This window comes from Mustela putorius, unplaced genomic scaffold (assembly GCF_011764305.1).
Source record: "Mustela putorius furo isolate JIRA1106 unplaced genomic scaffold, ASM1176430v1.1 tig00537350_pilon_pilon_pilon, whole genome shotgun sequence".
In the NCBI taxonomy this organism is placed as follows: domain Eukaryota; kingdom Metazoa; phylum Chordata; class Mammalia; order Carnivora; family Mustelidae; genus Mustela; species Mustela putorius.
Window position 1 is genome coordinate 21,927,448 of NW_025422471.1, and position 25,800 is coordinate 21,953,247.

At 43.1% G+C, this 25,800-nt stretch overlaps 1 protein-coding gene across 1 annotated transcript in view; it reads left to right on the forward strand.

Annotated features, from left to right (window-relative positions):
- Positions 1–17,790, forward strand: part of SERINC5 (serine incorporator 5) — a 110,311-nt gene extending 92,521 nt beyond the window's left edge. The window contains exons 8-12 of the mRNA XM_045074539.1: positions 1,063–1,189; positions 7,376–7,442; positions 10,428–10,467; positions 11,072–11,216; positions 13,211–17,790. Of these exons, the coding sequence (XP_044930474.1) occupies positions 1,063–1,189; positions 7,376–7,442; positions 10,428–10,467; positions 11,072–11,216; positions 13,211–13,358 (527 nt within the window). The 3' untranslated portion in view covers positions 13,359–17,790. The remainder of the gene's footprint in view (positions 1–1,062; positions 1,190–7,375; positions 7,443–10,427; positions 10,468–11,071; positions 11,217–13,210) is intronic.
- Positions 17,791–25,800: the final 8,010 nt, after the last annotated feature.

Here is a 25,800-nt window from a genome sequence, read left to right on the forward strand (position 1 = left end):
GGTGAGGAGAGGGAGAAACTGACTCGGCCAGGCCTCTGGGTACAGAAGCCAACCTAGGGTTAGGGTTAGGGCGTAGAGGCATGGCAACCCTGATCTGTGGGGGCAAAGGCAGGCTCCACTGGGAGCTGAGTTGAGGGCGCGGGTAGGGGGCCTGTCATATTCCAGGCTTGTGACCCCACTGAGTAAGGAGCCTGATGTGGGGCTCAATGCTGGGACTCTAGGATCATGACCTGAGCCCAACACAGTCACTTAACCCACTGAGCCACCCAGGCACCACCTTAAAAATAAAATCTTACAAAAAGAATAAAAGAAAGAAAGTGTAGAGAAAGGGACCATTATGGGAGACTCTTCCTGGGAAAGGAGGCAAGAAGTAAGCAAAGGATCATAGGATCATGATGATCCTATTACTGACGTAAAGGGACTTCTCGTCTGGCTGGAGCTTTGAACCAGGGGCTGCTGTAGTCAGTACATATTTGGTGACTGAGTAGCCTCAACATGCTTCTGGAGAAGATAGACATGGGAGAAACTCAACAATGTGTGCATACTACTTCTATTCAGAGCCTGCTAAGTCAACTGAAAAATGGATCTCGTTTCACTTTTTACTACTGTTTGAAGAGTACTGAAAAGAGGAGACTCTTACTACATCATGGCATAGAGGAAACCTTTGAACCCTTTGGCCCTCCACTGGAATCTGAGGGTCTTGTTTGAAGATGCTGCTTAGGTGGGAGGGGTTGCTTTTTTTTTTTAAAGATTTTATCTGTTTATCTGAGGGAGAAGCAGGGTCTCTGCTGAGCAGGGAGCCTGATGTGGGACTCGATCCCACGACCCTGGGATCATGACCTGAGCCGAAGGCAGGCACTCAACCAACTGAGCCACTGTGTCGCAGGGGGTCCTTTGAAGTAGGAGCAATCTAGCCTGAGTTCAGTGGGACTGTAGAGTAGGAGTTTGCAATAAGAAGCCTTCACTCTTCTAAGCTACCAGAATTTTCCCCAAGTGAATGTGTCTGTGAGCTACAACATGCTTTTTTAATGAATTCTGATTTCTTTGTCTTTTCCTTGTAAGCTCTAGATGAGCATGGGAAGAATGTGACAATCTGTGTGCCAGAGTTTGGTCAGGACCTGTACAGAGATGAAAACTTGGTTACTGGCCTGGGTACCACTCTCCTGTTCTTGTGCATCTTATATTCATGGTAAGTCTTAGGAGATACTGGAGGTCACCTTTGCAGACTTTAATATTTTGGAGGATAATTTAAGTAAGCTTTAGCAACGGCGAAGTAGCAAAACAAATCCCAGCCGAGGAAGACGGAAAGTAGATTGAACTAAAAAGTGTGTCTCAAAGCATCGAACCTCAGTGTTTGGACATTTTCCTGACTTGTATTTGTGTGGGTAACTATAATAGATCTATAGTACATTGCAAGCCTTGAGGAAAGGGTTGAATATTCGTTGCTAAAGCATTATTGGAGGGCAAGGGATTACAAAGTAGGGAAGAAATGGCTTGTGCCAGAATGTTTTGGCAGCTTTCTAATCCATGGGAAATACCATTTGTTCTGCTGCTGATGGAAAGAGTACAAAGCAGTACATACACGGTCATTTTGTGCTTGGCCCAAAAAGACAGGAAACGTCCCCTTTCTTTTATGCCGAAACCCACAATGCCGTTAAAGCGGGCTGTATTTCACGTGCTTGTTCGTGGTGGAGTCGGTGCCCCCTTTATTTAGAATGTTTAAAAGATTGCCCAGGGGAGGAAAGTAACAGATAGAAATTACTGATTCTGAGTACACATTTCACTGATAATGAAGCTTCCCATCGGCAGTGACCTTTTCACATTGAGGTTTTACTTCTGTGTTTTATGTTTTATTTGTTAGGTTTCAATGTATAAAAATTTCAACTTGTCATGGGTGCATTATGGACTCCTCTGGTGGAAACCAAAGAATCCTGGTGGTGCTAGCTTATGTAAATAAAATGTCTTTCTGTGCACGCTGGCATTTTCTCCTACAGCTCCTACACTCCCTCCTGTTAGAAAGGGACCTACAGACAGACATTTTGGAAATGGGGGAACTGGGTTTTTAGAGTACTTGTTGAGTCATGTGTTAGGCCACGAAAGTCCCTGCTTGTGTTGCAATGGTTGTCCCATGGAAGGTTCCATAACACTGGTCCTCATCCTGTCCCCCACAGAGTGACAGATTGTCCTTGCAGTGGAAAGGACTACATTGGCCATGTCTGGCCTCTCATTTCTATTAATTCCATAGTTGTTCACTCTGTACCTACTCTACCCAAAGCAGTGGATAGGATTCGGGCCTAAGTCAGTGAATGTTGTCAGGAAAACCGTAAAGCCACCCAAATTTTGAATGCTGATTTCCAGCTCTTCTTTTTCTGAGTAAGCTCTTCCTTCCTGAGTCTGTTTTTAGTGGGCTTTGGAGGGAAATAGCAGCAGCATGGCTAATTTCATCATTTATCCCTCAGGATTTTTTCTGTATTGGCCCATAAGAAATACTGCAGATTATGTGAGGCGAAAGTAGATTACTAATGAGTAATTACCATTGACTCCACCTATCACACAAGGGCTCCCGGAGCTATGAGGTTCCTGAAGGGCTCCCCCTGTGCGGATACTGATTTCCATCTCCTTCCAGCAGGCACCACGGTGTCACAGTTTAATTACTAGCATTTGGTAACGTCTGTTGTTGGCATTTACACAGATTCCAAGTAGCTATGGTTGGCTTTGAAAATTGTTATCTTTTGGGAATATCAAACCAGTTCTACCAGCCTCCACTGTGGAGCCTCTAAATTCCGAAAGAGGTGAGGTTTTCTTCCTCATCTCTCACTCAAGAGTGGCAGTGAAAATCTGACAGGGTGAAAATGCCGTGCTGTAAACTAACACCACGTGGCAGGTCTGTCAGCCCATGAAGTAGAATCACTGCCATCTTTCCACTGAGGGATTTATAGAAAATCGCAGCCTTGTTTCATCCAAGCAGCAAACGCTTTTTCTCGTGTGTGATTAGGCATTCCGCAGCCCACAAAAACAGACCATTTTATTCTGTCAAATATCTGTAGAGTTTTTTTTAGTGATATAAAAACAAACAAGAGACATGGTACCTCACCATAAAACAGTGGTGATTTTTTTCTATATATGAAGACACAACTATGTATTTTTAATATATGTTTTTAAAGATTTTATTGATTTATTTGAGAGAGAGCATGTGTGCATAAGCAGGGGAGCAGTAGACAGAGGGAGAGGGAGAAGCAGGCTCCCCGCTGAGCAAGGAGCCCAAGGCTGGACTCAATCCTAGTACCCTGGGATCATGACCTGAGCTGAAGGCAGACACTTAACTAACTGAGCCACCCAGGCGCCCCATACTTTTTTTTTTTTTTTTAAAGGAATATCTAGAATTCTTTTTTCTTTTTCTTTCTTTCTTTTTTTTAAAGATTTTATTTTTTAAGTGATCTCTACACCTGATATGGGGTTGAACTCACAACCCCCAGATGAAGAGTTGTATGCTCTTCTGACTGAATCTGCTGTCTGCCCCAGGAATATCTAGGATTCGTGAGAGAAATGGTAGGAAGCCTAAAGACTGCATAGGGTGAACATTACATGTTGTTACTGAAAGTTCCAAGGTTGCGTATGTTTGGGGTTAAGTTTTTTGTAAGCTCCTAGAAGGCTTACTGCGCTATCTCCTTATCTGCTTCTTTAGGGGACTCCCGTGCTGGCCTCCGCGCTCAGTTTCTGTTCTCTGTCCCAAGTCCTGCTTTTGGGGCACTCACTCTGAGTATGTTTTATCTTTGCTGTCATAGCTTGAAGGAACGGCTCAACCTATACCTACTCCCTGGCTTTTTAGCTGAGGCCACTCTTTCTCCAGATGCCCCTTCTGTTGTCCCCAGACATTACTGCTATGAAGAAGTATCACAGCTTGGATCCCAGGTAGGGGTTCCCTAATGGCCTTTGTATAGGTCCATCCCCCTGACACACCCTTAGGTCCCAGCCTCCACTATACTATTTCTTAATTCCCTCCTTGGTCTTTAGATTTTGATTGAAATTGTTATTTTGTTGGCTTCAAGTTCACACCGTCCAGCCAGGCGGGATCCTGGATTCAGTGAGGGAGCCTCAGTTCCCTCATTGTACATCAAAAGGAAACTGAAGAGCATAGAGCCCATTTCTGTGATTCTCTACTCCTAGTCTCAGGGACCCTCTCCTTGAGTTTCCTGTGCTAGGGTTCTGGGAGAGAGGCAGGTTCAAAGTAATTTTTCCCCCTGGGATTATCTGGAGTAAGGTCTTTCACTGAGGTTCAACCATAAGCTGGGTGCCTTGCCTCATTTTATTATTAGAAGGTATTTGTGCTATAAAATGGCCCCAGCTATTTCAGTTTTAACCATGCTTATGAGAATTTATTATTTAAATGTTTAGGAATTTGAATTTGAAATGAGAAAAACTGAGAATTCTTATTAAATGTGAAACAACTTGCTAATTCAAAATGAAACACTCATGGCAATAAGGCCAACCATGTAGAAATAAGTACATGGTTGGTAAGAGAATTGGAGAGAAGATTGGCTTAAACCAAGATGAGTTAGCAAATCATGGTGTCTGTTCTTTTGGTGCATTCTGTGTCTGCTACCTTTATTTAAGAAAGGAGAACAAGTTAAGAAAAAAAAATGAAGGAGGAATATACAAGCTTTATTTTGAGAATCCTGCTGCTCCCTCAACTACCAGCTAGAAATCTTCCTGGCTGTACGTTAGGGACATGGCCAGGCCTCCCCCCTCAGTTCACATAGGACTGTCATCTCCTTTGGGAGCTGTGAGTCACCAGTTATACTGTGCATCGGGGGCCTAACTGAAACTTCACACAAAGGGTAGGACTAGTCCTGAGATCTCCTGAGGGCCCTGTAAGTTTGTCAGGGAGCAGAATCCATGGTCTCCCAACAGGAAAGTCTGGACCTGTTCTCTAGAGATTTTCTTTGATCTAGGAGAGTTTGGCCAATTCCAAAAGCAGCTGAAACAGGTGCAGAGGGCCACCTGCATTTTGAGTCATTCTGCCAATACAGAAGAGGCCCTGGGCATGGCAGTGATGGTGGGGGATGGGCAGACGGGAGACAACTTTTTTGCTTTTCGCAATAGCTGCAAGGCACTGCTGGATTCTTGTGAGTGGGGGCTAGAGATAGTCAACGGGCTATGACTTGTCTGTACAGTGAAGCCCCGTCCCAATCAAATGTGATCATTGTCCTTCCGCGCCCCACCAGAAGCAGTGGGTGAAAGTTGCTCATGCCTTAGCCCTGGAAGGGAAGAGCTTCTGCATAATCCAGGAGTTGTTGTTCAGCAATGTGTCTTGCATTCACCAAACAGCGGGGTCTGAGTAGTAGAGTGCAGACAATAAGAATTTCCTAAGCTTTTAAGGAGTTTGGGAAAACAGTGTGTCCTTGTTAATTCCAAAAAGAGTATCTTCTGGGTGAAGGCCATGACTGAATTATAATAGTATTTTATAATGGCATCTTACTTGTAGAAGTTCTCTGTCATTAATGATGAACTGAATGTATTTATTTGTTTTTAAAACTAAATTCAGTTAATTAATATATAGTGTGTTACTGGTTTCAGAGGTAGAGGTTAGTGATTCGTCAGTCATATGTAAGACCCAATGCCCGTTACATTACACACCCTCCTCATTGCCCATTACCCGGTTACCCCATCCCCCCACCAACTTCCCCTCCAGCAGCCCTCAGTTTGTTAAGAGTCTCTTATTGTTTAATCTCCCTCTCTGGTTTCATCCTGTTTTATTTTTCCTTCCCTTCCCCTATGATCCTCTGTTTTGTTTCTTAAATTCCAGTAATGAGTGAGAGCATATGATAATTGTTTTTTCTGATTTATTTTGCTTAGCATAATATGCTCTAGTTTCAGCCACATTGTTGGAAATGGCAAGATCCCGTTTGATTGCTGAGTAATTGAATATAGGTATTTAGAAAAAAGAACAAAAGCTTCCCCATTCGGTGCTCTCTGATGATGGAAGTAAGTTGGCAGAGGTGCCAGAATCAAAAGCTTTGTTGTTCTTGAAACCACTTTATTCCAAAGAAATTTGCAAAAGTACAGTATTTATTCTAATGCTTTTAAAGAAAGAATACCATCCTTTAGGTGAAAATTGCAAAAAAAAAATTGATCTTTCTAAAAAGTTACATTTTCCTCCACAGAAATGATACACTATTAAATCATAACTCACATGCAGAAAATACAGCACGCTCTTACATGCAGGAGCGAGGGGAATGTGTTTCTGGGGTGTACCGCCGTCGGAAAGGATCTCTAAAATTCCTCTGACAAGGCTTGAAGTCAGGAAGCAGGGGCGGTTGGGCCTTGATCAGCATCCCATCTGTTTCGCGCAGAAGTGAAAGTGATGCTATTGGACTTGAGTGGCCCACAAAGGAAGCAGTGTGCTTGGATCCCAGAGGACCTTTTTGTGCGGAAGGCTTTTTATTGTTTATTTGCATTTCATTGATCTCTTCTGTCTTTGAGAAGGAGCATGAGAATGAGCAGAGAAGGCATGTTGCCTCATGGGGTTTATTTGGTTGAAATGAGTCTGCTAATTCCTGCTTCTCCCATGGCCACACCCCCACACCCCCAGGCTGGCACAGAGGATGCAAGAGGTTAGGGACTGTTGTCTTTTTCACTGAGTCCCCAGGGCTTGGAACAGGGCCTGACACATGGCAGGCCTTCAGTAAATATTTGCTAAATGAACTTACAGAGTTTGTTAGAACCCTGAGTGTTATATACATTTCTGTTTGCTTAAACTATTCCCTTTTTCCCCCCCCAAAGAAATACCTCTTTCACCCCTATAAGCCAGATTTTATAATATTTTACTCTCTGGGTATAGGGAGAGTGGTGGGAAGAATTTTTTTTTTTCCCTAATCACAGTGATAGCTAGTATGTTGAATTTCCGAGCAGAAAACCTTGTTCTGCCAAAGGCTGATTATCATAGTAAATAACTGTGACCTTTGCTTTCCATGCCTTTGCCTTTTTTGTTTTAATGCCATCTCTGGGTTCTTTCATTGGTTTTGATCCTTCTAAGTGAGACTAATCAAAAGTTGTGGAAAGATAAAATGGAAATCAGAAAATCCTTTTGGCTTGGTTTATGAGGGAGGAGAGGTGAAAATCAAGATAATAGGGCCAAAAGATACCTTATCTCTTTATTGACAAACTTCTCTTGCTTAGAATGATCTAATGCAATCTGTGTAAAAAGACAACTGTAGAATTGGTCGGTCAGTTTTGGAGTAAAGTGGAATATTGAAACAGACAATTCTTTTTAAGGAGCCAGAGCTGGAGGACGTGGTGAGCCTCTCATGAGAGCACTGGCCAGGGGGCTCTGCCCTTCCTCTGATGGGATATAATGTGTGTGTTTGTTTCTTAGCTTGACATCGACGACAAGGTCAAGTTCTGATGCTCTGCAGGGGCGATACGCAGCTCCGGAACTGGAAGTAAGTTCATTTCCCTCCCTTGCCCTGCTTCATCTCAGAAGACCCATTTTTCAGGAAGGCTCTGTGTGTTTGTGTCTTTATTGATCTGCATTCCATGATCCCATTTTTCTCCTCAGGAAAGAACACAATTTTTGTACAGAAAAAAAATAATGTAGAGACAATGGGATTAAAATGAATCTTTGATTTTCATCCAACAGAATCAGCCTCTACTGTGGCCTTGCTCCCCCTCTCCCATCCGAGGCCTGGGTCGCTTTGTTGGGCTGCTCTCTGCGTTTTCCTCCTGTCACAATGGAGTGTGTGTGTGTGTGTTAACTTCTAGTCCATTCTTCTCCAGAACAGCTGTTACACATAACCTTAGGGTCGTGCTATGTATGGAGGCCACAGACAGGTATAACACAGAAGGGAAGGAATGAGCACCCTCCCTGCCACACTGCTGAGCGTTGTCTACACGTTAGCTTATCTCATTGCTTCGGTTTGGTCAGGTGGGCATTTCTGGGTAAGGACCTGGGAGCAGTAGAGGTCCGGAGAATCAGGGGGCTTAGCAGTAGATGCCTTTTGGTCAGCAGGAAGCCTGTCACTTCCTTCCCTGTGCCATAATCTTTTGTGGGGGCCCTTGGAACATCCATCAAGGTCAGAAAAGGGCTAATTCCGTGGAGGCAGCCAGGAAAAGTCTGACCCCAGGAATGGAAGGAACACAGGGTTCCAATAATGGCTGAGACTTCACAGCAATTGTTACGTGCCCGGCACTGTTCTAAGCACTGTATTTGTGATCGCATTTCAGCCCTGTAAAAACCCAGTGAGGGCTTTATAAACTCTGTTTTAACAGAAGGGAGAGACAGAAAAGTTACTTAAGCTTCTGATTTGCTGGCACTGTGACCTGGGCACCCTGGTTCCAGAGTCCATGTTCCCGAACTCTGCTGCGAGAGCTCAGTGCCAGCTCCCAGCCCTGCTGCAGACCCTGCCTGACCCCCAGCCCTCCACCCCCCCTCCCTTGCCGTGTCCTCAGAGCTTTCCCCGGATGGAGGAGCCCTGGTATGTGTCCAGATACGGACACTCTTCTCTGCAGCTGAGGCTATGGGGACGGTCTTTCCTGCACCTGACCTGGAGACAGTGAACATTATGAGGGGTTGTCAGGCTGCCAGCAGCATTCAACAGCTCTTTCTGTCCCTTAAAAAAGAAGAAGGCTCTGCTGAGTCTGAATAGGTTACTGCTTCCTACACAGAAGAGAAGGGTCTCTAGAAGGGACACGTTTGTTCTCCCCACAGCCGGGTGACCACCTGCTGGGGTTGTGCACAGCGGCTTCAATATCCCTGTTGTGTAGAGTGCAAGCCCAAAGAATAGCACATCTCCAAGTTAGACTGAAGAGGATGTTTTCCTTCTCGTGCTAAGGAAAGTGTCCCAGTGTTTTCTTCTGAACTGGAGAGCATGCAAAACGGAAGTTGGTCTGTTCTCCTTGTATCAGGTTTCACAGGATATACCTTTGAAAGAGAAAGTTAGTAGTTTCTTATGCTAAGTTAAGTTTCAGAAGAACTAGGACCCCAGGATACCATGTCTTGAGCCCCCTGCATGATTAGTGGATCTTAGACTGTGTCACCTGATCCAAGATTCTGTCAAGTCCGTTCCCTCTATTAGAAGTGTCCCTGATGTAGTAGGGAAACAGGGGTTTGGCCTTGCTGTATGTAGGCTGGAGCTCCTATGTCCTTGTCCCTTGTCCCTGGCTCTCTGTTCTTTCCAGTACAAATACTATCAGCCTGAAAGTGCCAACGACCCAGTACTTCCCAGCTGGTCTTGCTATGTGGAATGTTCCTTTTTGTTTGTTTGTTTAAGATGTTATTTATTTGAAAAAAAAAAAAAAGATTTTATTTATTTGAGAAAGAGAGAGAAAAACCATGAGCGGGGGAAGGGCAGAGGGAGAAGCAAGGATCCTGATTCCCCGCTGAGCAGAGAGCCCAATGCAGGGCTCGATCCTAGGACCCTGAGATCATGACCTGAGCTAAAGGCAGACACCCAACCAACTGAGCCACCCAGGTGCCCCAACGTGTAATGTTTCTTACTCTGGTTACCAGAGTCTTTCTGAAATCATGTATTAATTTTTTGTAATCCAGTTTTTTATTAGTTTATTGTTTTGACTAGGTCAGAAACATGGTACAGAATTTAAAAGGTGCCAGAGACTCTTCAAAGGAAAGTATCCCCTCCATCTAACCCGGTCCCTAGCCCTCTGCCTCTGTAGAGACAGTTGAGCAGCCTGATTTCATCGGCAATGCAGGTGGACCTCCTGCTTCCAGACCTCTTAGCTTGACCGTTTCTGATCCTGCCAGCTCTACCGGCTCCCAGACCTAGCAAGTATAGCAAATCGTCACCAGGAATGAGCTCTGTGAGGGGGGGGACCAGTCTTGTTCACCTTGTGTTTCAGGCCGAGTTTTCCAGAAGCAGCTGCCAAGGCAGAGTTGAGGTGCAGGTTGTCCCTTAGGGATCAATGTTGGTGGAAGGGAGGGAGGCAAGATTGGGCGAAGTTAAAAAGCCCCAGAGGTGGGACAAAGTCTCTGTTGACCCCTTCAGGGCCCCAGAGCAGATATGACCCATCAGAACTGTCGCCAAGAGTCAGTGGCTGCACCTCTACCTCCCTGCCTCGAGCAGCCAGTTCAGCGTGGGTTGCCTGGGAAGGCTGGCGCTGTGGCTGAGAGAACGCCTGGGAGCTGCCGTCTAGAGGCTGTGCCCAGCACTCCCAGGGAGCTGACTGAGCACTAAGTGAGCACCGCTGAAGGGAACCTGGGTGGCTCACCTCCGTATCTGTTTCCTGTCACCAGCACTGAAGCACTTGGGAAGAACAGATGCCTAGTCAGATCCTTTGAAAGGGGTCCATGAGCGCAGTTCCGAGCCTGGCCGCGGGTTTGCATGGAGGGCTTGGCACAGCATGGGGATGGCCCTTCGTGCCTTCCTGACGGTAGAAACACCACCTGACGCTGTTGGGTTTTGCCCTTGCAGGTAGCCCGCTGTTGTTTTTGCTTCGGCCCTGATGGAGAGGGTAAGTAGACAACCTCCCTCCCATGCAGCTCTAGTCTGTAGGTGTTTGGGATTTACACCCAGATAACTTGAATGGTAAGCGGAAGGTTTTCTTCCAGAGCTGGTGAATTGTTGGCTCTACTTTCACATTCTTTCTTAGCGATCGATCGCTGGGTGTATTCATGTTGGTATTCTGGCCGGCTCATCTGTAAGGTAAATTCTAAGTGAGACTTCGAGGAGTACATTTTTCAAAGGAATGAAAATTTTGAAAATTTCTCTGCTTTACCTTCTTTCTTTCTTGGACTGGAGAATCCTGGGGCTCGAAAACACTTGTCATGCCCTTTCACTTCCCTCTGAGCTGAGCATGGGTTTTCCATTTATATGGGCTCTTTTCTGCTCTTTTCAAACGAATGAGAGGTTGGGAAATTTATCCTGTGCAGAACGGTCCCGGGGGTGAGGGTTCTGCACAGAGGGTGTGGATGAAATTGCCTAAGGCTACACATGGCTTCTGCCATCTTTCTCTACTCACCAGCCCCTGGGGTGGAAATGAATGAGTGTGGCTCTGCGGGGGCAGCAGGTGTGCATGTGTCCACTCAATGAGCTTGCGCTCGCTTTGTGCCTCACAGACACTGAAGAGCAGCAGAACGTAAAGGAGGGACCGCGGGTCATTTATGATGAGAAGAGAGGCACCGTGTATAGCTACTCCTATTTCCACTTCGTGTTCTTTTTGGCTTCCCTCTATGTGATGATGACCGTCACCAGCTGGTTCAAGTGAGTGGCCCATTGTCTTAGACATTTAAGAAGGGACAGTCTTTAGACAATCAACTTAAGTCCTATTTTTTAAGTGCTGGGAGCCACACGGAGTCCCAGATCCAATCTCCGGGAGTCAGTTAACTCTTCTCCAGGTCCTTCTGTGCTCACCTACACAGAAACAGTCCTGGGGTCTCAACAGTCTGCAGACATGCTTTTAATCCTGGGACTTCCTGATCCTCATGCCCCACAACCTGCGCTACGGTAGCGCATATTCCTTCATTCCTTTCCTGTGCATTTACAAGCCTGTGTGATTTTTAAAAAAGATTTTATTTACTTATTTGACAGACAGCAAGAGGGAGAATGCAAGCAGCGGGAGTGGGAGAGGGAGAAGCAGGCTTCCTGCCCAACAGGGAGCCTTATGTGGGGTTCAATCCCAGGACCCAGGGATCGTGACCTGAGCCAAAGGCAGCCCTTTCAACAACAGAAGCCCCCAAGCCTGTGCAATCTTTAAAACATAGGAAAAAAACATAAAACAGGGGTGCCTGGGTGGCCCTGTAGGTTAAAGCCTCTGCTTTTGGCTCAGGTCATGATCCCAGGGTCCTGGGATCGAGCCCCACATTGGGCTCTCTGCTCTGCAGAGAGCCTGCTTCCTCCTCTCTCTCCCTGCCTCCTCTCTTGCCTACTTGTGACCTCTGTCTGTCAAATAAATAAATAAAATGTTTAAAAAGAAATAAATTAACAAAAAAACATAGATACGATTATATGTGTTTCCCCTTCAGCTTTTTTTTTTTGTTCTTTTGCTTTGTTTTGTTTTTTAAAGTTGGTAATCCATGATGGATCTCACTTTCCCTGTCACTACATAGAAACTCTTTTTAATTCTTTTTGGATCATTTTTCACTGAACCAGTTTTGTGTTATAACTCAGAATACGCATGGGATAGACATTTAGGCTCATTGTGCTTTATTTTATCCATTCACGCAGCAACTATCCAAGCGGTTCCTACGTGCTGCCCCTTTATAAATGGCCGGCTTATAATCTAGTGGAGGAGACAGCCTGTGATCCAAATGCAGTAGGCAGATGGCACTGACTATTAGGGAGGAAAAAGAGGAAGAGGAATGAGGAATACCAGGTGGGGCTTGGGGATGCTGGGGCCAGCAGAAGGCTTCGTCGGGGAGATTTTTTTTTCCAGAACATCCTAGGAAGAAGAGAGGAGGAGGAAGGCTTCTAATGCATCCCCAATGCATCTAATGCTTTGGTAATTCCTGGCAAGTTTTGGCATGGCAAGCTTGATGGAGGGACTTATAATTAATAAGGCAAAAAATAAGAGATGTTGCCAAGAATATGGGAAGAATTAGAACCTTTTACAAAAACTCCTGCTAGGATCATAAACACGGTGCAGCCACTTTGGAAAACACTTTGTCAGTTCCTCAAAATGTTAAACACAGTTATGGTAGGATCTGGTTGTTCGAATCCCAGGTATATTCCCTATAGGAAGAAGTATGATCACACAGAAACTTCTACACACACGTTGATAGTAGCATCACTTATCACAGACAAAAAGTAGAAACCTCCCAAATGGCTGTTAGCTGATGAATGGATAAACAAAATACATTATCTCCATACAGTAGGATAATCCTCAGTTATAAAAAGGAATCAAGTATTGATCCATGCTACAACATGAATAAATCTTAAAAACCAGTCATAAGAGGCCACATGATTCCATTTATGTGAAATATCCGGAATAGGCAAATCCAGAGAGACAGAAAGTAAAGTAGGCCAGTGAATGCCAGGGGCTGGGAAGAGGTGGGGAAGTGGTGTACACTTTAAATAGTGTGAGTCGTATCTGAATCGAGCTGTTAGGAAAAACAAGATAAAACAGAACAACAGAAAGACTGGAGGCTATGGGAGCAGGGAGACCCCTTCTGGTGTTTGGGATTTACCCCTTCTGGAAGAGGCCTCCCCTCTGCCTGTTCTCTTCTTGCTCTGACAACAGTTGGTTCTTGTTTCCATAGCTATGAAAGCGCCAACATCGAAACCTTCTTCAGCGGAAGCTGGTCCATCTTCTGGGTCAAGATGGCCTCTTGCTGGATGTGTGTGCTCTTATACCTGGCAACCCTGGTCGCTCCCCTCTGCTGTCCCTCTCGGCAGTTCTCCGTGTGAGGAGGACCTGAGCCGGCCTGCAGGTTGGAAGTGACGTGCTTTGAAGAAGTGTCCCAGGGGTCTGAGCCGTGACTGGTGCTTTGTGAAAAGCTGGCTGGTTTGAGTGAGTCTGAAAAAGGCTTTCAGAGGGGGAAAAAAAAGTCACCCGATTGACTTTTTAATTCGGAAAATCAAGAGAAAGAACCATTTTACTCCAAAAGAATTGAAATTTTAAACCAAGCTGATCCTGAGGGATAATGTATTTTGTGTGTGTGTTAGCCCTAAAAACTGGAATAGAAATTAGGCTAGTATTTTCCTTGATTTTTTTTTTTTTTTTAACCAAAACAGAGTTTGGGGCACGACAGGGATAAATCTGCCCTTGTCATTTTTATCCTTGGAATAGAAAAACTTGCCAAAATCTCAAACCCTCAGCCCCTGACAGAATGCAGACCCTTGTCACGCACCTCAGCCGGGACCCTCGTCTGCAGCGGGCTCTGCAGCCAGCACTCGTTCTGCTGCCCCCCGCTACTTGGTATTTATAGGGTACAAGAGGAAGCACCTGCTTTGAACTCCACCCTTGTGCTGTTTCCTCCTGGCCCCCAGACGTTTCCCTTTGAGGCTGTGGTGCTGGGAATCACAACTTCACTCTCTACCCTTGCCTTTCCCAGAGGTCCCCCATCCTGTCTGGCCTCGCCGTCTTTGCTATAATGTGAAAAAGCACAATTTGCCATCACTACCATGTGGTTCCCCCACTGTACTATTCGTTCCTGATCCGAGTTCCGGCAATAATCATGACTCCTGTCTGTGGTGTTGTTCACATGATTATAGAACAATATTCATGTTGTTTTCTTTGCCTGAACAGTGGAAGGCTATCGTTCTTACTTGTTTCTACTATTAATTTTAACAATACTCTAGGACCTTACCCGAAAAGTCGCTTCTTAACCGAAGCCCACGGCACCTCTCTTTTCTTGTGAAAGTCAGCCAGTTTTTTTTCCACCTTGAGGCCTTTGAAGTTGTAAAAGCAAAAGGGCTCTTGTTTCCTGGATCTGGAATGTGAATGATAATATTCACTGTGGTTTTTGGAGTAAATTTGCTGAGGTGAGGATTCCAGGCAGCACCTCAAACTGCGCTGACAGGATAAGGCCTTTTGTACAAGATGTAGAAGTGGCCAAATATACTTAAAAGAAACGATGGGTTGGAGGATGGGTGGTGGGGAGGTGGGTATTTAATTAAGCCATAAGCAACATCCACGGAGATTTCCAAAAATACAAACTTGTAAAGTAATCCTCGTAAGAGGTTTGACTTTAGGCAGCTGCCCAAGAAAATACTCATGTTCAGTGTTGATGTCTGTCCTCAGTCAGGGAAGAGTTTTCTCAGCGGAAAGTCTATCAGAGACCCCAGTGGAGATGTGGTGCGGAGGCTTCTGTCAGTGCCCTGTAAGGGTGGAAAGGGTCTTCTTGAGCTCTCTGGCACAGAGGGTCTGAGAATAGAGTGTATCCTGCCGAGCTGGGCAGAATCGGGTCTCAGTGTGCCAAAATGCTGGTCTGGGGAATTAGATTCTTCATTTCTGCTCCTTTGCCCTCCTCCCAGGAACACAAGCTGGGAGACAACTTCAGTGGACGAATTCTTCTAGAATCATGCCTTATTTCTCATGTTTGAGATTCCGTTTTGAAAGGCACTCGTGTATGAGTGAGAGCCTTGTTTTGCAAACTTTATCCCATTTCTTATTTTAGGCCAGAAGCTCTTCTGGCAGTTGAAAGGTCCTCTGGCGTCACAGAATGGAAAGCCGCCATGCGCAGCCCCTGTTAAGCCCGTTGGCCTGGGAGCTCTGTGGGTCGGGGACAGGTTGAGGGACTTGGCCGTGTGTGGGAGCCCCCGGCAGGAACTGTGGCAGTAGCTGGCGCGGTGACACAGGGCAGTAAGCCGAGAGTGGCTTTAGGAAAGACCTCGAGAAGAATCCCATCAAAAACTGGGATACTAGTTTCATTGTGTTTTCTTCCTGCTGGAGTCTTGCTGCTTTGGGCAGCCAACTATGTGACTTGAGAACTGGTCTCAGGGCAGGTCACGGTCCAGCTGACAAGGCTCCTCTTCCTTGGCTGGCCTTTGTTGGCAGGCTTCCCCTGCAGAAAGAAGCTTAGGGAAACAGAAAGGAAAGGACATTCGTTGCCAGTGGCAGGGCCTTCAGAGTTCCCTTCTTTAGCTGACCCAGCCAAACCGTGTTTGCCAACTGCTTCACATTGGTTTGTGGCCCAAAGTTCTTCTTGAAGTGTAGTCTGATGGAAGAGATAGAGTTGCGGTCACTCTGATTTTTATCCTCAACAGAATCGAAGCAAGTTTATCTGAACGATGGGAGAGATGTGAATATATTCGAAGGACTGAGGGCATATAAATAAGTCGACTTTAATGATTATTAATTGTTATAAACAATACTCAGGTGATGAGTTAATGTTTGTGGGTGTAAAGAACCTACATTCTCGTGCTATTGTGATATGAGAAACTGGAAAAATTGTGTCAATTGCTTTCAGTTGCTGTAATGATGCTGTTCATTGGGTAAGTTCACTGATCTCTTTTTAAAATAATTTTGCTTCCTCCACCTTTCTGTACATGATTTTTAAAAGTACATTCCCAGTAGCTGCTGGTCAGACTCCTTTAGTGATGTGAGAGAAATTTTTTTTTTTTTTAAACTGTGTATATGTTTCTTTTGTGCTATTCCTTAGATATGGAAATATTTTCCCCTCTCGTTTTCATGAGTAAAAACACTAGGTGGGGGAAGGGATTCTTCTGGGAATGTTGCTGTATACCTAGATGGGTTATCTGAGTTAAGGCTGGAGACTTTTCTGTCAAAAGCTTTTGGAAACCCGATTCGGTCCTTACTGGATTGAGTTTTTGTAATACTGGTTAGCGGGTTTTGCTTTTGTCCTCTCCGTTCTTGGGAAATAGCTTGAGAGAATTGTTCCCCAGAGGTGTTTGGGGCTCTTTCGTGGAGTTGAAGGACTGTCTGCATGTGGGCTGTTGGACGGTGGGGTTACGGAGATTTGGGGTTCTGGTGCCCATCAGGAATAGACAGCAATTGGGCCCCCACACCTCATCTTTTTAAATTTCCAGTTCCTCAGAGGATCCTTCGTTCTGGGTGACCTTCATGTAGCGCTAGTCCCCACCCTCACCCCCATATTGTCCCCCTCTGCCTATTTAAGATTATGTACTTATTTAATTTTAGCCAGAAGTTTATCACCATTGGTGCTTCATGTTACCCTACAAAGGGAATTCCAGAGCCTTTGTTTAAGACACCTGGGCTTTTTTTCTCCTTTGACTGCCTTTCTAAATAGCATTTCATTTCAGTGTACATTTGTGTTCTACTCCTCTTGGAAGTGAAAGCAGTTTTAACCTATAATGAAGAAGGGTGTGACCTTGGGCTACGACCCTGCCTGTCTAGAGAGAACGCTGGGTCCTCCTTAATCAGGGACAGTGCAGGAGTCACTCAGCTCATGGAATTCTCTGTAGGATAGTCTCCTAATAGGACTAACTCCCTCTGCTTAATTCTTAAGGTCACCATGTTTCCCACCATCTTTACAATGCTTGTAAAGCCTCAGACACATTCATCTCAGTGTTGCATTTCAGGCAGAGATGGGCACTCTCATGTTGGACCTACGCTACAGAACTAGATAGCTGTTTACATAGATCTTTCCAACTAACACTGGTCATTCTAAAGATCTTTACCTTTTAAAAATTTTCTTCCTCAGTAAGTCACTTGCAGAGGCATTCATTTTGAAAGGGGTAATATTTGGCTTTTACCAAAGAGGGTTTTTTGTTTGTTATTAAACAAAATTCCTTCAGAAAAACTTAATTGGGTAAGGATAGATTAAAACCACATATGTCCAAATCTGCTTCTTTAGGAGTTTAGTCATATTTATGTGAGTAAAATGATGAAGAACTCTTTAAGGTAATACTCTGGGTGAAGGATCCTGGGAAGTTCTCTCAGGTAAAGAAAGTTTGCAACAGATGTGTAATATATGTCTTGAGAGTTATTTATAAGAAATTTATGAGGATTGTTTTGGTTTCCTATATTAAAGATTTAAGTTCTTTTTTTACTTTTGCAAAAAAAAATTTTACGGAAGTTTTATAATTGTAACATTGTTAATTTTTTTAAACTTTTCCAAAATAACTAGTTGTAGCAGAATTATGGGTTTATGTTTTGCTCTATTTAGAATTTGAAATGTAGTATGTGTGATAAATTTACTGTTTGAAATTTATAATAGCCTTGGATATGGTTAGAGTTTTGGTAACTTTTTTAAAAGTTATTTTCTTCCCTCGAGTCACAAAGGCAACTGTGGGTTTATATTTGTTTTTTGAATGCTAATTTTTCTATGAAGTGTCTGAAGTTGACCAGTCTTTTCCTATGTAGAAAACTCAGAACTTGTTAACTCTGTACTTTAATAAAAATTAAAATGGAAAACTATGTTGCTGTTGTTTTGATTTGGGGGGTTTTTTTGTAATTAGAAGTCCTCCAGGTGGTATTTTCCAAAGATGTTGCCTTCAGGTGTTAATCATCTTTCTCTCAAGCTCATAGAATCTTTTCTGATTCTTAATAATGAAAATATAAACGTGAAAACCTAACTTTTTTGTTTCCTTCACTCCCCCCACCCCACAGCTTTTGTGGGCTGCTTCCTTTTTCCTATTCTTAGACTAGTGCCACACTCTCACAAATACGAGAATTAGAGCAAGTCTCTAAGGAAGATAGTAGAAGTGTTCCAACATGGGTCTTCTTTTTCAAGATTTGGCTCTTCTAGGCCTTTTATATTTTCCTTGAAAATTTAGGCTTGAGGGAGGGGGATGGCATTGTGTCATTAGACTAATTTGGAAAGAGTTGACATTTTAACATTAAGTCTTCCAATCTAGGGTTATTTTTCATTCATGTAGGTTCTTAAAATTTTCTTTAGTAGCATGGTATAGTATTGCTATTTTTATTAAAATGTCTTTGTATGAAATTTAATCTCTTTTTCAAAAGATTTTATTTATTTGTCAGAGAGAGAGCACAAGCAGGGGGAGCAGCAGGCAAAAGGAGAAGCAGGCTCCCCACTGAGCAGGGGACCTGACACAGGACTTGGATCCCAGGACCACAAATCATGACCTGAGCTGAAGGCAGATGCTTAACCAACTGAGCCACCCAGGCATCCCATAAATGTAATCTTGATTCTTCTAGTCCTTTTTTAAATGTGAATTATACATATCACATAATATAACAGTGACCACCTTAACCATTTCAAAGTGTGTGGTCCATAGTGTTAAGGACATCCGTACTGTTGTGCAACCAGTCTCCAGAACTCTTCTCATCTTGCAAAGCAGAAGCCCTGTACCCATTAGATGGCACTTCCCACCAGTGCCTGACTCTGCACTGCTGTCCTACTTTCTGTCTCTCTGAATTTGCCATTTGCTTCATTGTCCCCTCTGTGCATCTTCCCACCTAGATGACGATCCTGTGCAGGTTTCTGGCTCACTTGTACTTTGGGGTGCACCATTTTTTGTTGCAAATGTTGCCCATGTGAGTTTGGTCGTGCTAAGTACTCTGTTTTTGTGTGAGAATTCAGGAATATCCAAAGTCTCTACTTTTGTCATTGCCATCATTTCTTCCATGGGCTCTTGAACTGAACCGGTTGCAACAGGGCCTCGCACACACCTTTTACCTGAAGCTGCTTTTTCAGGCCATTGGTAACCTCCATGTTGCTGAATCCATTTGTCCTCATCTTATTTGGGTTATCAGAAGCACTCGAAAGTATCAACTAAACAACCTCATTCAGATTTCACTGATATTTACACCCTGTTTTGAAAGGGATTGTCTATTCTGTTACCTTGGCCCTGCTGACATAGATCTTAAGATCAGAAGAAGGAGATAACTTTTCTCAGCACCCACAGGACCACACCCAAGGTCCTAGTCTCTGCACCCACAGGACCACACCCAAGGAACCACCCCTGGGAGCATGGTCTTCAAGTGGACAGTACCTTCATTCTTAGCACCACTTTCTGGAACCTCCTTTCTTTTTCCATAAGGTCTGATTTGCAGCTCAATAGTTTGCTCAGCTGGCTTTCAGCCCATAATGACTGCGAGTCAGTGGGTTTAGTTTGAATAGTTCTGCCTCAGTGTAAGCTGTGGTGCTTTGGCTCATTTCTCTTAGAAACATCGTGTTTTCTGGGAATTTTAGTGAGATTCAATAGGTCAGATAAAAGCCATCTCCACTGATCTTTTCTAGATTTCTGCTTTCGGCTGTAGATCAGTGCTGTGTGACAGTACTCCTATTCTTGCAGAAGCCTTTTTGTCTAGCCAGGAGGATCTGAGAATCACTCCCTCGAATCTTTCTGAGGTCTTAGCTGAGAGGGCTTTATCACGATGCTGAGGTCACATTTTACTTGTGGCATATGAGAAATGATAAGCAGCTAATAAAATAGTGCTGTTGGAAATAGGTCATTGAATGTGTTCAGATACGTTGTTAAATGAAAAATAGTTTAGAAAACTATTGGAGTGTAACCCAAGCCCTGGGTGTGTGTGAACTGTCAAAGAAGAAAATTATTCTGACACTTGTTAAAACAGTAAGGAAGATTTTATTCGGGACTGTTGTCATTGGAGTTCTACAACAGGGCAGAGATCAGGCTGTTAAAAATAAGACAACAGGCCCAAAATGGAGTTGCTTATGCTAAGCTCCACATCACCAAATGGAAGGATTCTTGATAAATTGGCCTAACCAGACTCTTGTTAAAGGCATACCAAAAATTTATACATCAAAGGTGAGAGGCGGAGCCCCATGTCAGGCTTTCTGCTCAGTGGGGAGTCTTCTTCTCCCTTTCCCTCTCTCCCAGCTTATGCTTTCTCTGTCAAATAAATAAAATCCTTTAAAAAGTTGGGGGGAAGGGTGAGGGATGAAGAACATGAGCTGATGTCAAGGGTAGGGTGTTCTTGCTAAGACTGGGCTGTGTGGGCCTGGCAAGGACAGAATGGACATGGATAGCCCAGGCCTAGTCAAGAAGAGAGCCCAGAGGAGCCTGACTAAAGTTTGGTCAAGGAGAGGGGAGGGTCTTTGTCAGAACATGCCCACAAGCGTGCACAGCCAGAAAATGTACCCATATGCTCATCTCTTCATAGCAGACCTCTCTCGAAATTTGGGCTTAGAACTGAAAATACAGCCAGAGAGTGGCTGCATTCTTGAACCAAGGAGGTGGGAAACCTTTTTTTCTTCCTTCTTCTTCTTCTTTTTTTTTAGTTTATTTATTTATCTATTTATCTATTTATTTATTTATTTATTTATATTTTTTGAGAGAGAGAGGGTGGGGTAAGGGGCAGAGAGGGAGAGAGAATCTCAAGTGGGCTCCCCAATAAGAGCAGAGCCCGATGTCAGGCTTAACTTCACAACTGTAAGGTCATGACCTGAGCCCAAAATCAAAAGTTGGACACCTAACTGCCTGAGCCACCCAGGCACCTCAAGAGGGTCGGAAACTTAAAAGATGTTGTTAGTGATTCTTTTAGGCATTATGGACACAAACCCAGTTTGCAGGAAAGCTACAGGATTGAAGCAGATGCTCAGAGGAGAAGTCAAAGAGAAGAGGGAGGCAGAGAGAGAATGGGCTTCTGCATGTCTTATGGTGTCCAGTCCCCAGCTCTAATCCATTCTGGAATTCCAGTTTAAAAGGATAGTGGTAGATCATGTTTATGGAACCCTTGATGTGTGCCTGGCATAATCCTCACAAAGATCCCATGGTCCTTACTGTTCTAACCCTTGTTTTACACAGGGGAAAGGGGCAAATTTTTCTCAAAATTCTGAATAATTGCAATTGTTTTTACAGAGGTTGCCGAATCTCCATTCTCCTATCCCTTTTCCTTCTTTTCTTTACTATCCCCCAACCCCCCATCCAAATTACCCTTTCCGGTCAATTTTTTTTCTCTTCATATATAGAGCTTTCTCTTGGCTTTTCTATTTGTATAGCAATTTTATTAGTGAGGAATTGCCCTGGAGTAATCTGTTGGACCTCAGTGTCTTAAACACCTGACTGTTTGGTTCAGTATCTCAAGGACTTCAAGCCAAAGGTTATTGTGAATTTCTGGCTTTTTCTTTGTGGCCCTCAGGGGCTACTTTGTATATCCATCTTCTGACATTCTAGACAGAAGCCCAAGGTAGGGCTCAGGGCTCCCTGCAGAGAAGCACACTGCATATCTTAGGACAGGAAATATGAGGGTTTGGAATATTATGATACTGCCAGTAAACAAGAATACTTACAAAAACTGATGACAAGATAAGTTATGTCTAGTAATGAATTTTATCTAGAAATAAGTTTTGTAATCATTATAGTATGTAGTACGTTTTTCCAACTTTTAGAGTGACAAGGCAAGTAAAGAGACTGATTAATTAGACTTAAAATATCAATAATTCATAAGAACATATAGGTAGTTTAAAGTCACTATTTAAATGTTTAAGTTACAGATTATTAAGTTTATATAGTTGAACTCTAGCGTGTTTCAAATGTTTAGAAAGATTTAGTCTATAGAAATGTGAATACTTTTTTGGAATTTTTGAAGGACTTGAGAAAATCAAATATATTAGTTGTAATGTGAATTTTCTAAAACTTAATTTAAAAATTTGATAATATTAGGGTGTACTTTATTAAATTTGTAAACCTAATTTGCTAATTAGGCTTATAAAGTTATGAATCAAACCAAAATCAAATTGGATAATAAAATATTAACAAAAAATCATCAATTTGTAAATAAAATTACATGAGTTTAAAGGCTTAGAAATTAAAATTTAAAATACATTATTTGTATATATCAAACATAAGTTGAAACTCTACTTACTTATCTCAGTGCCTGAAAGTTCTCTTCATTTTTTTTTAAGGATTAAAAAAAAATGTATTTATTTGGCAGAGATCACAAGTAGGCAGAGAGGCAAGCAGAGAGAGAGAGAGGGGGAAGCAGGCTCCCTGCTGAGCGGAGAGCCCGATGTGGGGCTCAATCCCAGGACCCTGGGATCAAGACCTGAGCCAAAGGCAGAGGCTTTAACCCACTGAGTCACCCAGGCACCACTGAAAGCTCTCTTTAGATGTAAAAACTCAGTTGACACCTGGGGTGTATCAGTCAGTGTAGGCTCAGTTATGCTGTGGTAACAAGCAACTCCAAAAGTCTCAGCGGTTCATAGTGACTAAAGTTCTGCTCTCCTTCATGTTACATTCAGCTGTGGGCTGTCTGTAGTTCTGTTTGTTTCTCTTCACTTCAGAAGGCAGATTGATACAGCGGCTATTTGACACTTTGCTGATGAAAGATAGCAGAATATGGCATACCAAAATATGTCACTTTGCATAAGGATTATTTTGAGCTGAAGGTAATTGAGAAGAAACAGAAGAAAAGCTCTGCTCTCTCCCTATTGCCTGAAAGCAGGGAGTAAATTTACAGCTATATTCCACTCCTACCCCTATCCTCTGTGTACCAGAAAGGAGAAATGTTCATCGCTGGAGACAACTTTAGACCCTTATCAATGGAGGAGGTAAGTGACTTAAATCTGCATAAAAACCTTACTCTTGTTTACCATGCTCTTTCTTTCTGGGTTACTTGCCCATAACTGGCCTTCCCCACACTGTTCTTTCTTTTGTCTTTAGCTGAAGCTGTTATTTAAGCCTGAGTTGTTACCCGTTTCTGAGAGTTATTTCATTGTGGGTATCTCCATGTATACACAAAGTACAGAATGATGGGTAACAAACATGCCACTTAAGCATATTATTTTGAGTTGTAGGTACTTTAAAAACAGCAAGTGCAGGGAGAAGCTTTTTCTGAACTCCCCCTGTTTGCCTAAAGACAGATCCTCTAAAAGGAACTCAGTTATCATAAATCTCCCTGGGATTGTCATCAACTGGGGAGGATGGACTTCATCACAGGAGAGACTAGAAATTGACATCACACCCAGATGAACTGTTCCAAACTATCATACCTCCCATCCATTCTCCTAAGGGCCCATTCCTCTTTTCTAAAATCATCTACTCTCCCTAAAAAGCCTACACCTCCCACCCTATCCCACTCACACACACCTTTTCTTATTAAGACAGTATTTAAGCCTGAATTCTAAGCCACCTCAGAGATCACTCATTTTCCCCTGGGTTATCTCCCATGTGTACATGAAATATACATATTAATAAGCTTCTGTTTGTTTTTTTCTTGCTCATCTTTTATTAATACAGGAGTCTCAGCCAAGAACTCAAGGGTAGAGTGAAAATTCTTTTTCCTTTACTATAACATGTCAATAAATCTCTCTTTGTTCTGTTTTTCTCTTTTATTATAGGGGCTCCAGCCTAGAACTTAGAAGGGTAGAAGGAAAATTATTTTTTCTCCCCTACACTGGTCTTGCATGTTACAGGACTTTTTTCTCCATGGGTGCCCACAGTCCTTGGTCACACCACTTCAAAGAATGAAGCAGTAGACTAGATAGAGTGGTGGAGAGCAAAGTAAGGTTTATTGAGTGACAGCAAAATAATACAAAGGAAGGAAGGAGGGTACCCAAAGGGGTTGCCACAGGAATTTCTAAGTCTAGGGGTTTTTATAGGCTTGTTGGTGGGCTATTTTAATCTGATTAACCATCCCTGCGCCTGCCATCCAATCAGGTTTTTGTCACATGGGAAAGGGAGGAGGGCTCCTTTGAGGGTGATGTAAATCCTTTGAAGGGTGGTTTCCTTTTAGGGCGGGGGTGGTGGGTGGGAGGATGGGGGCTAGTCCCTGTCTGCCTACCTTCTAATTATCCTTCATCACATGGAAGAAAGAGAGAAGATGGAAGAAGCACGAGGTGGTGTACATTTCTGTTACCATCACTTTGCTCAAAGCAAGTCCCATGGCCACTCTTGAGGTCAACAGGGTGGGGATATATAACCTTCCCACACTGGGGGCCACACAAGTCACACACCCAGGGCTGATGCAATGAGACAGGGACGTATTATCTCCCCCAAGGGTGGGACACCAAATATTAAAATGTATAATACAATCATAATATGGAATAAGGAGATTTTAACATTTTTCTTACAGTTTCCTTTTTTTCTCTGTCACCTATATTGTCAATATGTGCTAATTTACAGACTTGATTGCTTCTGAGTGTTTGAATTTATGCTTTTAATATTCTTCTTTGGAAATTTCTACAATGAATATAGCCAGGTACTGTGGTCAGATTAAACATTTTAAATTAAAGTTTTTAATTAAAAATTCCTTTAGTAGCCAGGTTAAAATTTATAAATTTTATTTGGACAAAAAGGCAGTAGATAACTCTTTGTTGGTTTTAATACAGAAAGAGTGGTATGTGTACAGCCGTTTTAGAAAGATACATGTCACACACACACACAAAAATAGAAAGATACATGTCACAACACTGAAGGAAAAAATGCTGGTTGGAAAGCTTACATTTTAGGTAGATCACTATTTTACTCGTCAGCATAATAAAAACATGGGTATGAAATGGAATGTGTTTGTTAAGTAAAAGAATCAGTGAATGATGAATGTTGGTTAGTTAGTGGGGAGAGCATAGTCTCATGATGGCTTACGGACATCTTGTATTACAAGATTCATTCTTTTGTGGTTATCTGGCTGATGTCATGAGATTCTGACTTTTGCCATCAGGGAAGATGATATTTCTCCTTGGCAGGGAATTTCATATTTAATGCAGTTTGGATCTTCCTGCATAACATCACAGCAAAAACTTTTGTGCTTAACTGACTCTTCATTTACTTCTGTTTTTAGAGTCAGTACCGATCTTACTGATGAATTAGCTTTTTATAATCCAAGTTGGGTCTCTGCCTAGTTGGTCATTTTTGTCCCAGTTCTACATGGGGGTTGAAACTCAATCAAATTTTCAGTTCTCCTCCACCCCACCATTTTGGCTTTGCATTGTATTTGACTGAATTTTTGTAATAATGATCCTGAAAGGTTCTCTTCCTGTTTGTCCTGTGGAGACAAGAAAACCCAGACGACCACATGGACAGGTAACTCATAAGCTCCTCCTTGCTCAGATAAGCTCAAACTTTAGGTTTGCAGGAATGTTCATGATTCAGCCTTGTGAATCTGCTGAGTAAATGTTGATAGAATGAGTCTTTTTCCCACTATTTCAAGTAAACTTTATTTATCTTTTTCTCACCACCCCACCTACTGTATGGCCTTTTCTAGACCCATGCAATGACATTTCTTGAATCACTTTGCTCTTTGCCATCTCCAAAGTCGCTGTCTTAGTTCACCTTGGCCACCTTTAGTCACCAGTTGTTGGAACAACTGCCCACCTGTGTCTTTCCATTTTCGGATACTCCCAGTCCATTAGAAGCCATGGTGACCTTTCAAGAAATTAACTCAAGTTACTTAGTTCATGCCTTTGTAGGAAGCCCATTGCCATCATCATGTGCTTATGGTTTCCAGGTGCCTTCAGATCTAGTCTCTATTTACCTTTCTAGTCTATTTCCCAAT